General features: G+C 49.7%; 2 protein-coding genes and 1 non-coding gene across 25 annotated transcripts in view; 1 reads left to right on the top strand and 2 right to left on the bottom strand.

Annotated features, from left to right (window-relative positions):
* Nucleotides 1-8,282, top strand: part of si:cabz01090165.1 (uncharacterized protein LOC100333421 homolog) — a 32,853-nt gene extending 24,571 nt beyond the window's left edge. For all 16 annotated transcript variants that reach the window (XM_061828350.1, XM_061828349.1, XM_061828352.1 and 13 more), the window contains 9 exons: nt 1,448-1,648; nt 2,220-2,386; nt 2,480-2,720; nt 4,895-5,107; nt 5,207-5,517; nt 6,426-6,609; nt 6,857-7,064; nt 7,208-7,399; nt 8,143-8,282. In XM_061828350.1, coding sequence (XP_061684334.1) covers nt 1,448-1,648; nt 2,220-2,386; nt 2,480-2,720; nt 4,895-5,107; nt 5,207-5,517; nt 6,426-6,609; nt 6,857-7,064; nt 7,208-7,290 — 1,608 coding nt within the window. In that variant the 3' untranslated portion in view covers nt 7,291-7,399; nt 8,143-8,282. The remainder of the gene's footprint in view (nt 1-1,447; nt 1,649-2,219; nt 2,387-2,479; nt 2,721-4,894; nt 5,108-5,206; nt 5,518-6,425; nt 6,610-6,856; nt 7,065-7,207; nt 7,400-8,142) is intronic.
* On the bottom strand, nt 293-365 carry trnat-ggu (transfer RNA threonine (anticodon GGU)). The gene has a single exon. It is a non-coding gene; the product is annotated as a tRNA-Thr (tRNA).
* A 250-nt stretch (nt 8,283-8,532) lies between the features above and the next one.
* LOC133505274 (olfactory receptor 52D1-like) lies at nt 8,533-12,537 on the bottom strand. Of its 8 annotated transcripts, none has more exons than XR_009796200.1 (6): nt 12,200-12,528; nt 11,195-11,441; nt 9,649-10,132; nt 9,001-9,102; nt 8,740-8,938; nt 8,533-8,660 (listed from the first exon to the last, which is right to left on the bottom strand). XR_009796200.1 is itself a non-coding variant. In XM_061828370.1 (6 exons), the coding sequence occupies exons 1-5, from the start codon at nt 12,252-12,254 to the stop codon at nt 8,784-8,786; spliced, it is 1,008 nt and encodes a 335-aa protein (XP_061684354.1). In that variant the 5' UTR covers nt 12,255-12,525; the 3' UTR covers nt 8,533-8,660; nt 8,740-8,783. The 8 variants fall into 8 exon arrangements, 7 of the variants coding, with proteins under 7 accessions (XP_061684354.1, XP_061684351.1, XP_061684352.1 ...); XM_061828370.1 differs by having other exon boundaries at nt 8,740-8,903; nt 12,200-12,525; XM_061828367.1 differs by having other exon boundaries at nt 8,740-9,102.
* Between the last annotated feature and the right edge of the window lie 828 nt (nt 12,538-13,365).

Below are 13,365 nucleotides of genomic sequence, written 5' to 3'. Positions count from 1 at the left end.
ACATTGAAAAATAACTAAGTAAAAAACACAAAGAAATGGAAAGCGGTGGGTCGGAGAAAACAACATGCAGGCAGGATCCTTTCGGACCCTCCGCCGGCTCGTTCCGTCAGGAAAGCGCTACCGATCAATGCAAGTGAAAACTCTGAAGTATTTGAATGTTTCCCCCCCCCTCTGGCAACGTGTGTTTCTTTCGGCGTCGCCACAGCGTGTCATCTCAGATGAAGGCATATGTTCGTCTGGCACAAGTTTCACGCCGGATCCCCTTCCTGACGCAACCCTTCTCAGGGAGTGGAGGCCCCAGTGGGATACGAACCCACAACCCCTGGTTTACCAAACCAGCGCTCTAACCACTGAGCTACGGGGCCTCTTTTCCCTCTGGCAATGAAGTCATTCAATTCTTGATCAGCAAATTTACTAATTTCTGCCTTGTGCTACTGTTGGGATACGCACTCACATGCTGCTGGTCCAAGCAATATTAGTATTAGTAATCTGTTTTGTAGACTCTGGCACGATTGGTCACTTTAAACTGCTCCCGTTGCACAATTGTCATTGCACGATAACGGGAACCGCGAACGGGTAAAGGCACTCTGTACAAGCTTCACACAACGTTGGACGTGGACACACTTCTCTCTTACCTGTTCTAAATGAAGAAGATTTTACATCTTGCACGACTCTTATTAGGAATAGTTCCTATAAACGGAAATCTCTCTTGTTCCTTGTTCTAAATGTCTTACCAGGGCAGCACCGAATGCTGGAGAAAAATTCCTTGTGCGTTTTCACACACTTGCCCAATAAAGCCGATTCTGATTCCGACGCGATGGGCCAGAGCTCGGGTTTGACAGTCCTTATTGTGCTACCAGTGAGCAGCACAAAGACGGTACTAGCAGGGAGTAAGACAAGCATTTTGCTTGTAGGTTGCTTCAGCGTTCTGATTTTGACAGCAGTTTGTTCAATGGGTTTAATGGAAGTGTGTATGATTTTGATGGTGCTACCATTGATAATCACGATCACAACATAGTCTCGTGTTCGTGATGGGAGCTATTCACATAAGCATGGGGACGCAAGTTGCCGTGACCATGGGAATGCTGCTTGCTGCTAGCACAACAACACCCTAAGTAGGCAATATGGTAGTATCAAATAGTAATGAGGACATTCCAATCCCTAATGGGTTGAATATATGGTTAAACCAACTCATGTGAACCCCTCACAAAGAAGGGGTCGTCCTGAACTGATAATATACAGTAACTTTACGGAAATATCTTTACACAAGTCAGCTTCCTCTTAGAAAAATAGGCTTTCCTTGTTTTGAAAGTCCTTATACTTCCAAAAAATGGGACTTGACCTCGAAAAAGCTGTGCGCCTTCACTCAGGATTAGAGCTCACCTCCGATGGTCCATCCGTGTCATCTATTGATCCACAACATTGTCGTCGATTGCTTTGACCTCAGATCCACCTGACGCTGAGCCGTAACACCATCAGCCAGATCCGCCCGTTGGCCTTCGCCGACCTCCAGGATCTCCACGCACTCCACCTGGATGCCAACCGTCTGACCACGCTGGATGATGCCCACTTCCAGGGCCTGGTCAACCTGCGCCACCTCATCCTCGCCAACAACCAGCTCCACCACATCTCTCAGGGAGCCTTCCAGGTACAGTAATGTGTTATTCCCATTTCTAGACTTCCACAATATAGGTGCATCTCACTTCATCATGTATGGGTGGAAATGTCTTTCATATCACAAGCTCAGTTCAAATTGTCAAATTCACATCTTGCAGCAAGAATTAAAGCAGATGTTTTCAGCCTTTTTTCGACCCGGTGAAAAATTAATTCCAGCCCATGTATTAGGGGCGTGGCCAGACCACTGCCTGCTGGCAAACGTCTTCTCCAATTGCCCAACTCACCAAAAGCCTTTTTTTAATGGCGCAACGTGATGTGCCGAAGACAACCAAACGACGAATGCCGAAATGCAGTGCAACAGCTGCCTAACCCAAGCCCAGGCGCCCCGCAATCATTTCGTTCCGGTGTATCCCATGTGCATCTTTGTGAGCAGCTTTTCTGTGGAATGAAAATCAACAATACATCACATGAACAAATCACAAAGAAAGAGCCGTTAACATTGAAAGAAAGAAATAATATCTTGCAACATTTTATTCTGTGAATTTGGCTTTTTGAATTGCACCAGTGTAAGAAATTCCTGTTTGGATTCTTCGTCTTGGCAGGACTTCCTGGAGACGCTGGAGGACTTGGACCTGAGCTACAACAACTTGGTGGACGTCCCATGGGAGACTATCTCTATGCTGGTGAGCGTCAACACGCTCAGTCTGGACCACAACCTCATCGAGAGTGTTCCCGAGGGTATCTTCTCTAACCTGCACAAGCTGGCCAGGTGTGCTCAAAAGCTGGCCGCTCCCTCGCTGGTCCCGACATTCCGATTGAAATTTTGTTTTTTTTTTTGGGGGGGGCCTTTTGTTATGTCTAGGCTGGATATGACATCCAACAAACTGAAGAAGATCCCGCCTGACCCACTGTTCCTGCGGATCCCCGTCTATGCCAAGATGAAGGGCTCGCCGCTGACGGCCTTGGTTCTGAGCTTCGGCGGGAATCCGCTGCACTGCAACTGCGAGCTAGTTTGGTTACGGCGGTTGACCCGGGAGGACGACCTGGAGACCTGTGCGTCCCCGAGAGATCTCACCGGGAAGTACTTTTGGACCATCAGAGAGGTTTGTAGCTGTCGCAGTACAATGAACCTCTGTTTACTGTTGGGGACTCTTTCCAGACCCACAACTAATGGTCCTAATGGTGAAAAGCTATAATGTAGAAAGAACCCGTTTCCACATGCCTTTACTTTGGAATATTCACTACTACTTTTTTTTTTTTTTTTTAAACAGACCAATCCCAGTATGGGGATTCACTCGTGAGAAGGGTTAGGGTTAGGCTACTCACCAATACCGATAGCACTCACTAGTACTTCCATCCATTATCTGAGCCGCTTCGCAAGGGTTGCGGGAGTGCCGGAGCCTATCCCAGCTACCAACGGGCAGGAGGCGGGGTACACCCTGATCTGGTTGGCAGCCAATCGCAGGGCACGTAGAGGCAGACAACAGTCGTACTCACAATCTCACCGACGGGGCAATTTCAAGTGTACAATGAACGCATGCTTGCCTGAGAAAACCCACGCAGACATGAGGAGAACATGCAAACTCCACACAGGCGGGGTCGGGATTCAAATCCTGGTCCTCAGAACTGTGAGGCTGACGCGCTCTAACCAGTTGCTCCACAAATATACAAAACAAATTAAATCATGAAACAATGCTGGGTGATGCTTTGAATGTTGAACTCACCAGTGCCGGGCGTCGTCCGTCACTGCCCCCTCCGGCTGGGCGATGGGCAAAAGAAAAATGGGGGCGGGGGTGGGGATTTGGAATATTATTGCTTTAGAAAAGGTTAGCTTTCAAGTCAAATGTCTTCCTGAAATGGTTGGGCGTACACGGAGACCCTCTCATTTTTTTTTTACCCCCCATTCTGAAATCAGGCGACCAAATTCGAGCAGTCTTGTCCAAAACAGAAAACCATAATCCAGAGTTCCAGTACGAGGGGCGGAATATTTTCATCCATAGTGTTGCGCCCTCGGATGCAGTCTCATCTCAGTTTGTGTGTGCCTGCTCCTCTTTGTGCATCTCAGACGTGCCACACACGAGATCCCTGCTGATGAATACAGTGATACCGCTACTGATGAAATAAATTCGTTCCAAAACTTGATTTGTTCCTAAATAGAAGGGCTTTTACATGTAAATAGCCTAATCGGTTCCAAGGTCCCAAAAAAAAGCATTCAAAGTACATAATGTCAAGAATAATACAAATGATGTTCATTTACCTTTGGTGTTGGGGGACTATGTGAAGAGACGATAAGTGAAAGGCATCATGGGGGATGGAGGAGGAGGCAAACATACTGTACGTAGGAATGGACCCACGCACACAATTTAATTCCACTCACGTTTCTTGGGCCAAATAGTAAAGAGCGATGAATAAACTTGCAAAAACCACAAACGAAAAACTGGGGAAAAAGTTACTTTACCAATGTGCATTAGCGTGTGAAAGTACTAGCTAGCGTGTGATTTGGTGACGCTCGAGTGCCTAAGGGACACCAAAAGCATCCTGGTTAAAGATTGACGGCCCTCCTAGCCAAATGGTGACGCTGCGGCGATAGCAAATGGGAGAGCGGCTCTATCGCGACACACAAACCAATATACAGGATGTTTACATTCGGCGAAATTTGGAGGCTGCGAATCCAGCGCTTATTTTTGCCTTTCATATCCTGATTTTTCCTTTGTAACTAGAGAACATGTTTTTTGCAGAGGTGGCGTTTGGTAACATGAATTTGTCACGATCAGAACACGAGGCTGAACCCAAAACGCGCGACTCACGAGACCAGGTACAGTTCGGGAAGCGTATTTATTCAGTCCAAGGTCGGTACACGGGCAGGCAGTCCAAACAAGCAGCAGTGTCAGAATCAAGAGGCGGGGGTCATTGACGAGGCAGGGTTCGGTACACAGAGCATCAAGGACAAGGGCACGGAGTTGTGGGAACGTGACATGAGTACAACGATCTGGCAAGGACCAGATCGCTCGCTGGAAATAGATCAGTGCCGTAATTAACAAGACGAGAAGCAGGTGCGCACTGGGTCGACGAAGGACACGCCCATGACAATTTTTCGTTACGAGGGACGTTCGGAAGTAGAGGTACCGCTGCTGTTACCTTCTCGCTTGAATATCAGCACGTTCTCATTTGAACATGAGCAATCACTTCTAAATACAAAAACACATTCTTGTTGGAATATTTACCGAGTCTTGTGAATATTGCCTCTCTTTTGCCAACGTTTGTGTGCCTCCTACAGGAGGAGTTTGTGTGCGAGCCTCCAATGATCACTCGCCACACATCCAAGATGTTCGTGATGGAGGGCCAGGAGGTGAGCCTGCGCTGCAAGTCCATGGGAGACCCGGAACCGTCCACCCACTGGGTCAGTCCCGACGGGAAACTGATGGGCAACACGTCGCGCGTCGTCTGCTACGAAAACGGATCGCTCGACATCCTCAAGGCTTCCGTCAAGGTCGGTTCTCACGAGAGGGCGTCTCTTGTCCCAGGAAACCGCTGGTTTTGCCGGGACCCCCGCTTCCCCACTCAGGCGCTTCCTTCTGATCTGTCGCAGGATTCCGGAAAGTTCACGTGCATCGCGTCCAATGCGGCCGGTGAGGCCACGGCGCCGGTGGAGCTGGTGGTCAACCCCTCACCGCATTTCGATCCCAAGCCAGAGGCGGACCCCGGGCCCTCAGATCTCCCCACGTCCATCAAGTCCAACACAAGTGGCGGTCAGGCACGAGTCACCCAGCCACGGGTCAGCGTGTCAGAGGTCACAGCCAGTGGCGCTCTCATCACATGGCCCGCACAGAACCACATTCCCGGCGTGCGCACGTACCAGATCCAGTACAACAGCTCTGCGGATGACGTTCTCATCTACAGGTGGGCGTCCCTTAGCGGCGTATTGCTGTGAGATGGCACGATCCCCACAAAAGTCACACAATCAGATGCCCCTTGGACACCCTCATCGATACTGTGAGAAACGGTTTGGAAGAGTTGTACACACAATCTACACAAAACATCTCAAATTGACATGACTAGCCAGAACAGTAAAATGTACTACCAAGAAGAATGAAGTACTTGTCGCGGACTTGGGACAAGGGGGAGGGCCCAAATGCCAGACTCAGAGGAAGTGACATCAAATCAAAGTCTTTTATTGTCACAATGAGATAAAGAGCGCTTCTCCACATGGTGCTCGAAGCAATAAAATAGAATAACATCTTAAATATGAGGTGAAGTAACTCAGATACAAGTATTTACATGATTTTGCGGTTGGTTTCATTCCAACTAAAGGTCAACACAGGAAGCCACTCCAACAAGGGCAAAGGCACAAAAAAGCACGGCAAAAGCAAAAGGCAAGGTCCAAAAACATGAAAAGATCATCGGTATAACTACAAGGCAACAACAACCCTGAACCAGACTTGCCTGCGGTGGCACAGGAACGCTGGCCGTGACAACGAGGCAAACACACAGCAAGAAAAAGCTCGTGGACTCATGCAGAAGACCTGCCAGCCAACTAACAATCCAACCCACAAGGCTTAAATACACGCGGCACAATTGCAGCCAATGAGGCGCAGGTGGGGGGGGGGCCTAACCCTGCCACCGGACGTGGCCAGTGGACAGGACGCTGCAGTACGCCGCGCTCGTTTTCGGCATCGTCATCTCCGCAGCGCTAATTGGCCACGTTGAGGCACATGAAATGCGACATCTCCGCAGTCTTTAGTAAAGGCCTGACCAAAATCATTGCTTGACCGAAGTTTTGGCTTTGCTCCAAACTCCTCCCACTGCAGGATGATCCCAGCCAATCACAAGCACTTCCTACTAAGCGACCTGGCCTCCTCCCGCGATTACGACTTGTGCGTCCTTGCCGTCTACGACGACGGCATCACCGCCTTGACCGGAACCAAGATGGTGGGATGTGTCGCCTTTGCCACGGAACCGGAATACGGTGGATGTCACTCCATACGAGACCAGGTAGCGGGCGCTCGTCGCCTCTCGCGCAAACAGGGTGCATCTCGAGTACCGTTCCCAGCTCCTCGCTCGTCAGAACCTTTAACGCAACCTAATCGCCGCAATTTGATTCCCCGCGCCCAAATGTTCCATCAATTTGAGTTGTGGCGGGCGAGAGGAGCGAGCATGTAAACCTAGGAGCTCGGACCTAGGACAGACACAGAGAGGGCGTTAGGGGAACGCTAACATTTGTGTTTTTGATGCCGTTCAGTTTTTGGGCGGCACCATGATCCTGATCCTGGGCGGCATCATCGTGGCATCCGTTTTGGTGTTTATCTTCATCCTGCTGATGAAATATAAACTGCACAGCAACCAGGACCACAAACACAACAACGCCAACGCCCGACACGCCCACGTCTGCTCGCAGACCAATGGGGGTGGAGGAGGCGGAGCCAACACCCTGCCACCTGGGGGACAAGGTGATGGGGATGGGAGGGCTTAGCATTACTTACCCAAACAGTTTAACAGCTTTCGATATACGAGTGCAAGGTTTGACAAACTTTGAACGTGTGCCTCGAGTGCTGATAAATGATCGGTCAGCAATTCTCTTGTCGCCCGGCAGGTGGTCACAAAGGTCGTCGACTGTCGCCTGTCGCGGATTTGAAGTCCGCCCGCGACGGCGGTGACGACGACGCCTCGCACTAACAAACCCAATGAACTATCGATCAAAGCCAATATTCCAAATCCCCACCCCCATTTTTCTTTTGCCCATCGCCCAGCCGGGTGGGGCAGTGACGGACGACGCCCAGCACTGGTGAGTTTAACATTCAAAGCATCACCCAGCGTTGTTTCGTGATTTTTTTGTGATACTATTTTTTAATTTGTATTGTATATTTGCGAGCGCCGGGGTGGAGCGACTGGTTCGAGCGCGTCAGCCTCACAGTTCTGAGGACCAAGATTTAAATCCCGACCCCGCCTGTGTGGACTTTGCATGTTCTCCTCACGTCTGCGTGGCTTTTCTCCGGGCACTGCACCTTCCTCCCACATCCCAAAAGCACGCGTTCATTGGACACTCGAAATTGTTCCGTCGGTGAGATTGTGAGTGCGACTGTTGTCTGCCTCTGCGTGCCCTGCGGTTGGCTGGCAACCAGTTCAGGGCGTACCCTGCCTCCTGCCCGTTGACAGCTGGGATAGGCTCCGGCACTCTTGCGACCCTTATGAGGACGAGCGGCTAAGAAAATGGATGAATGGAGATATATACGTGTGTGTGTGTGTGTGTATAAAGTTTTAGTTTGACTTATGGTTTGTATCTTATATTTTAAAGACCAGCACCCTAAATTGTAAAAATAAGCATTACTTTTCAGTGTATTGATAAACACGACATTGTATGCTAGGTTGACGTAGACTCAGTATTTTTCACATTGGAGCGTCGCTGCCTCCTGCCACTTTACAAGTGCTGATACTTTAACTGTGTATACACACACAATCCAAATCGTAACAATAATAAGCACGTACACGCCACTTGTCAGTGATGTTGGGGGCGTGTCCTCTTTGCAGGTGCCTTCCTGGTCACAAAGTCTACGTGACAATTCCTCGGTCTCCCCAAATCCAGCAACAAGGGGGGTTTACACCAGATGATCTGGCGCCAACGAGGATTTCTCTAGACTTTCTCGATGCCCCGACGCCGCTCGGCTCCATCGCCAGCATCCACGACATTAAATTAAACAAAGTCCCGGAAAGAATATTATTCCATGAAGAACTTTGCGCAAGCGACATTCTGTAAAGAGCAGCCAATAAAGAAGGTTCAACTAAAACAGGCTCCATAAGGACTATTTTGAGAAGAAGATTGTGTGAAGAACATCCCCACTGAAGGAGGTCTTCCAGTCTTCGTATTTCTGTCACTTTGTGTCAAGCTCGATTGTGTTTGAAAGCGTTTGAACAGGTTCTGGAAGAACAAGTTGAGAGCCGTGAGGATGGTACGAGAAACACAAACTCAGCGGCTCGTGTTTAGCACACTGGAGGCTGTTCTCGCTCGTTTTGATACTCAGCACAACAGTTTGTCCTTTTTGCTTTCACTGAAAGACAAACCTGGGATTTGTAAAGAAAGAAATAAAAGGAGTATTTTTATTGGAAATGCTGTTGACACATACGCACATTCTTCGCCAGGGTCGACAGTGACCTCCCACGGCGCCTTCACATTAAGACGGCTGCGTTAGCGGGCCAGACGTGGACCCCGGCGGTGTCCCCAAAGCCGACGAGTCTGTAGAAACCTTTTCTGATCTCTGCCGTCCGGACCCCGTAGATGACGGGGTTGGCGGCTGCCGGGATCAGGATGTAGAGGAGCCCCATGGCGCTGTTGGCGTCAGTAGGGATACCGAGGCCGAGGTTGTGCGACAGGAAAGTGACACTACCCACCAGGTAGAAGACCATCATCACTATCAGGTGGGTGCCGCACGTGTGGAAGGCCTTACGACGCTCGTCCCCGGGGGCCGCCGCCCGAATCACCGCACCTAGGATCTGAGATGGCATTCGATCGATATTTATTGGTCGCGGAAACGTTTCACCGTGGCGCCGCCCGGCAAAAACACGATTCAACACTGATGACACAGTTAGGTCGAGGTCATTCTGGAGCCTATCCCAGCTATCTTCAAGTGAATCGAGAGATGCTCCTTGAACTGCTTTCCAGCCAATCGCAGGGCACCCAGAAACAAATAGCGACTCGCAATTTGCACTCTTCGATGAATGCATATTTCTAGAAAAGCTACGCAGGCACGCAAAGAATATGTAAACTCCAGTGGCAGTGGCTATCTTGCAATTTTCTTCGTACAAGTATTTACATGATCTGATGTTATTTATGGTACGGTTTTGGAGGGGTGTGGGGGGGCCATGTTGGGCAGTGGAGCCCCAAAGATAGCATGTTTGTTTTTTTGTCATAGTTTTCAGTCGCAAGTACTCGGTTTTTGCCATCCGGAGGTATTTCCCCCCCCCCCCCCCCCCACACACACACACACACACCAATTGTTTACAAACATTCGGAGGTGGTGACCAAGAGAGAATTCAAACCTTCAAGTAGGAGAGAACAATGAGCGGGATGTCCACACCCACGAAGCAGGCGATGACCGCCACCCCGGCGGCATCGCTACGGTCGGTGTCACCGCATGCCAGGCTGACCAGCGCCATGTGGTCGCAGTAACAGTGGCGGATGACGTCGGAAGCGCAGAATCGCAGCGAGCCCGCCAGGCCCACCAGGGTGGCCATGATGGTGCCGCTTCGGGCCAACGTGAAGAGGGTCACCGTGACCAGCGCTCGCCGACCCACCAGCTGCCTATAACGTAGCGGACGGCACACGGCCACGTAGCGATCCAACGCCATGGCCAGCAGCAGGGTGGACTCCACTGAAGACAGGAAGTGGGTGGCGAACATCTGCGCCAGGCAGCCGGCCAGGGACACGCGGTTCTGCTCCAAAACCAGACCCGCAATGGTGCTGGGGATGATGGCGCTGATGGCCAGCAGATCCACCACGCACAGGGAGCAGATCAGCAGGTACCTGAGGACGTGGTGCACAGTACATTGGCGGATGCAACACGGTACAGAATTCTGCGGTACATTGACAATGCGTCTTTCTCGTTGCAAGCAGGCTGTTTCTTAACGTTGTAAGCCAACTACTGAGCGTCAGTCATGGCACCAGTTGAGTAAATAGAAAAGGTCATGGAGCAGTTGAGGTACTACAGTGCACTGGCAGGTGGGCAAGGAGAGCCACAGTAGTCAAAAGATGGTAACACTTGCCAGGAGAAGACACTCACGCTTAAACTCACCATGTGTTAAATTCTAAAGAAGATGGAATCCTGGTGCTGGATGGCCCTCGCCATCACACCGATATGCAACAGTGTCTTTCACTGAGCTTTGGTCTGGTTTGAATGGCAGGAGGGATACATGCGGTACAGTGAACCCCCTCATCTAACCACGGTTAGGGATAGGATCAGTGCCGTACGCTATGAAATAGCATTTTGGGTGCCACACAGACCGACCGTTTAGCACGACCGCCTCACAGTCCTGAGGATCGGGGGCCCCGCCCGTGTGGGGTTTGCCTCTCTGGGTACTCCGGTTTCCTCCCACATCCCCTAAATGGCCGTGCCGGGCTGATCGAAGACTCAAGAGCTCCAAGGTGTGGATGTGAGTGCACCGTGAGTGAGGCAGGAGGCGGTAGGAATGTTTGAGGGAAGCCCAACAATCGTTCCTCCGTGACGTGTCACAAATGCATGGCTAAATGATGACTATCAACACAAATGTCCAATTTAGGCTTGAAGTGGGATTACATTCCAAATTTGACAATTTTGGAGATTCAAAGCCCATCGTTTTTGGCTAGTCCCAAACCCGTTCTCAGCTGTCTGATCCTCAATTCTCAATGAGCATTTAAGACAATTGCTGTAGGTCAAGTAACAAACTTTGACAATCACTGCTGTCTATTATTTGTACGGTTTGAAATGTAATTCATTCATCTAAAAAAAAAAAAAAAAAATAGCTCTGCATGTAAGTGCAGTCTGACAAAAAGCTACAGTGGATACATGTTACTTGCTAGATGGATAGCTTGTGCTCAGGTATCAGGTACATGGGGCTGTGGAGACGCTCATCGCTGACGATAACGTAAATCAGAAGCGCGTTGGCCAGCAGTGCCGAGGCAGAGGCGGCGGCCAGCGGCGGCGCCAGGACCCAACGCCGCTCGTCCAGAGCGGGGAACCCTCGGAACACGAAGGTGCCGTGCGAGACGTTCTCAGGAGAAATCATGGTGCGAACCGCACTGCAGTTACTCGGGAACAGAACAGAGGCTCCGTTACGAATGCTCCAAGGAGAAGGTCCTGTCAAAAATAGTTCATTCAGAAAATGTCAAACATTCTGTTATGAATATTCTGGAAATGCTCTGCACCGTGTTGCAAGATAGAATGTCATTTTCAGCAACACCGACCTCATTTTTAAGTCAACCGCTTTAATAAAATTCCAGGGTTGATGAATAAACCTCCCAAACTTTAAAAAAAATGCACCGCAAAGTTTTACGCACAACAGAGTTTCAAACGACGTTAGAGCAACCAATGACGCACAGCCAATAGCGGAGCTTCTGTGGGTTGTTTCTAAAGAGGCACAAGACGCAGAGGAATCACATAAAAATGCCAAAGCAACACACCGTCCCCCCTCAAAGGGGAAAAAGTTTCATCACTTGGTCAGCGCCCCACATACACACACCCATAAGGAACAGTCTGTAAATAAGGCTCTGTTTTGAATATTCCCAAAACGAACCCTTTCACGAGTTCTACGCAAACTCACACTCAAAACAAAAACAAAAAAAAATACGTGAGCTGCTAAAGCTAGCCACTGGCCGTTGTGGTCTGTGAGACAAAATACAAGGGTCGTCTTCTCAGGAAAAAAAAACAAAAAAAAACAAACAAAAAAAAAACAAAAGATGCACAAGTGTGGAGCCGCTAGAACGTTTTTCACACCATTCAAGAGAAGAAATCATCATTTGAACTCTTAGGCTAATGTATGCTAAATGTCTTTTGATCTTGCTGACTGCGAGTGAAATGGATTTTGAGAAAGCGAGCAGCAACCTGCAACACGTTACCTGCCTCTGTCCACGTGAGTCGTCCGCCACGCAAAGGAAAATCTGGGCTCTGCATTTCATTTTATAGGCCGGCATCCAGCGTCCCGTCGGGGCGAGCGGCAGCGCCCTGATTGCTCACCGGCGGTCGGATCCGGACCGATTAAGCTCTGGGGTGTAATTTCAGGATGGAAATCTTCCTCGCGAGAAACTTCCGACGTCCTGCGCGGCTGTTGGTGCTGTTAATTAGCCCAACGAGTGTCCTGCTTGAGGGTCGTCGAGTCCGCCGCCAACGATCTGTTTACGAGTCTTTTCCTTCAGGCCGTGCTAATTGCATAACACTTTGCTAACAAGCTATCACGGGAGACCCGCAGCTTTTCTTCGTAATAACAAGCAAGTGGCAACTGGTTCAAATTTGAAAAGACATCATCAACATGGCAGCCTACATAGGTGAGTAGTATTTGTGATGTTTAAAACATATTTTGGATGATCTGGAGTTTGTACACCGAAGCAAACAGCAGGAGATAAAGTAGATGTGCAAATGTGTAAAGTTTTGACCTGGGAACTAGTTCAAGGTGTATCCCACCTCCTGCCCAACGAGAGCCCGGGATAGGCTCCAGAACCCCCGCGACCCTCGTGAGGAAAAGCGGAACGGAAGATGAATGAATGAATGAACGAATGACGTTCCCGTCACGCATTCAACGGGAGTCACGGACGACCGGTCTTGTCCGGAGGCTTCGTGACGGCACTGGCGGGAGGACAATTTGGATGTTTGTTCACTCATCGGGAGGTCAACACGTCGTTAAAAGGTTCCTGAGGGCGACCAGACAGGAGAGGGAGAAATGTTTGTCCCTCGACTGTTGCCCAAAGGAGATGAACAACTACTACATCAACGATTTAAAAAATAAAAAAAAAAAAAAAACCCTCCCTGGAGTCCAATCAGTGTCAGGAGACCAATCAGGCTCTGCGTCGACGCACTCGTTAAGTCAATTAGGCCCCTCGATCGGCTTCGCTCAAAACTCAAAGCATCAGGTAAAGGGTTTCAAGTTTGGATGAGCCACTTCTGTTCAAATTAATAAGTCGTCTCCACGCAGTCAGGGCCAGAATTGAACCCGGTGAGGGCAACGCTCTACAGCTGCCCCACTGTGCTTCATCCAGCCAGCCATTTTCTTAGCCGCTTATCCTCACAA

Source organism: Syngnathoides biaculeatus, chromosome 8 (genome assembly GCF_019802595.1).
Source record: "Syngnathoides biaculeatus isolate LvHL_M chromosome 8, ASM1980259v1, whole genome shotgun sequence".
Taxonomy (NCBI): Eukaryota; Metazoa; Chordata; class Actinopteri; order Syngnathiformes; family Syngnathidae; genus Syngnathoides; species Syngnathoides biaculeatus.
This window is presented reverse-complemented; position numbering and strand designations above follow the sequence as displayed.